The 1081-nt window shown below is 42.6% G+C and overlaps 1 protein-coding gene across 1 annotated transcript in view; it reads right to left on the bottom strand.

Moving 5' to 3' along the window:
• Positions 1-401: 401 nt before the first annotated feature.
• The window catches only part of LOC109932338 (ferritin, heavy subunit-like), a 5548-nt gene continuing 4868 nt past the window's right edge, over positions 402-1081 (bottom strand). Inside the window, exon 4 of the mRNA XM_048594041.1 lies at positions 402-703. Within this exon, the coding sequence (XP_048449998.1) occupies positions 548-703 (156 nt within the window). The 3' untranslated portion in view covers positions 402-547. The remainder of the gene's footprint in view (positions 704-1081) is intronic.

The raw sequence follows: 1081 nt of genomic DNA, 5'->3' as shown, positions 1-1081 counted from the left end.
CCTGCAATTGAACATAAATATCCCAGATTCTATCAGACTGGGTATACAGGTTTACATTTAGAAGGTATGGGAACTTCCTGTCACAAGAAGGCAAGTTCATCAAACTACAATTGAATCCACCATATCCAGAAATACACTAATTGTCCTCCAGAAGATTTTCCACCCCACAATTGACAAATCCCAACCTTATCCTATTTGGAGGGGAAACCTTTAATTTCTTATGGGACTACAAAAAGGAACTCCATCTAGTTACTGTCCAATGATGTGGGGATGGTAACAGATCCAGTGAAGTGTTTCCTGGTCCAATTAGTAATTGGATCAGCCAAATTACAGAAAGAACTGGCTTCAAGCACAAGAGATATCTCCCAAAGTATCCAGTGCTCTGAATGATGGACAATAAGCAAGATCAATACATTTTATTTGTTTCCATTCAGCTGGTACAGCCATTACATTCTTTGCTACAAGTCCCTTCTCCCTGGAAGGGGCCAGATTGTCCAGGTGAAGTGGGTAATGCATTAAGACCAAGCAGACAATACTCCATGCCACACTAACTGCTGTCCTCCAGGGAGAGCCTGTCAAACAGGTACACTCCCATCCCATTCTCAGGAGCTCCCAGACGCTTCAGGTTGGTGATGTAGTCCCCAAGTTGCTTGATTATCTTCACCTCCTCATCCAAATAGAGAGTCTCCAGGAAGTCACGCAGCTGGAACAGAGGAATATTACAACTGGGTGCATTTACACTATCCAAGACAATTTCAGAATTCCCACTGCAAAACAGACTTAGCCATACTAGCTCTAGACAGCACCTGAAAATCTAGCTAACACCTGGAGAATTTGTGCCAGTGAGGACAATAGCATTTCAGCTGCTTCATCTTGCTGTTTGTTAAATGGAGCTGAGTTGGATTGTGATAGATAATGATCACTCAACTGCAATGATGCTGAATGAGAATTCAGTGGCCAATATCACTTGATCACCATCCAAATTCCCATTTTACCTCATTACTGATCACAATGTAACAACTGCTGAGCAGTATGGACCTGAAGGGATAGTGCACATCCAGACAAGAGTGCAACAGTGAAT

This window comes from Rhincodon typus, unplaced genomic scaffold (assembly GCF_021869965.1).
Source record: "Rhincodon typus isolate 14 unplaced genomic scaffold, sRhiTyp1.1 hic_rhity00005452, whole genome shotgun sequence".
In the NCBI taxonomy this organism is placed as follows: Eukaryota; Metazoa; Chordata; class Chondrichthyes; order Orectolobiformes; family Rhincodontidae; genus Rhincodon; species Rhincodon typus.
Note: the sequence above shows the minus strand (reverse complement) of the source record. Positions and strands in the feature narration are given on the sequence as shown.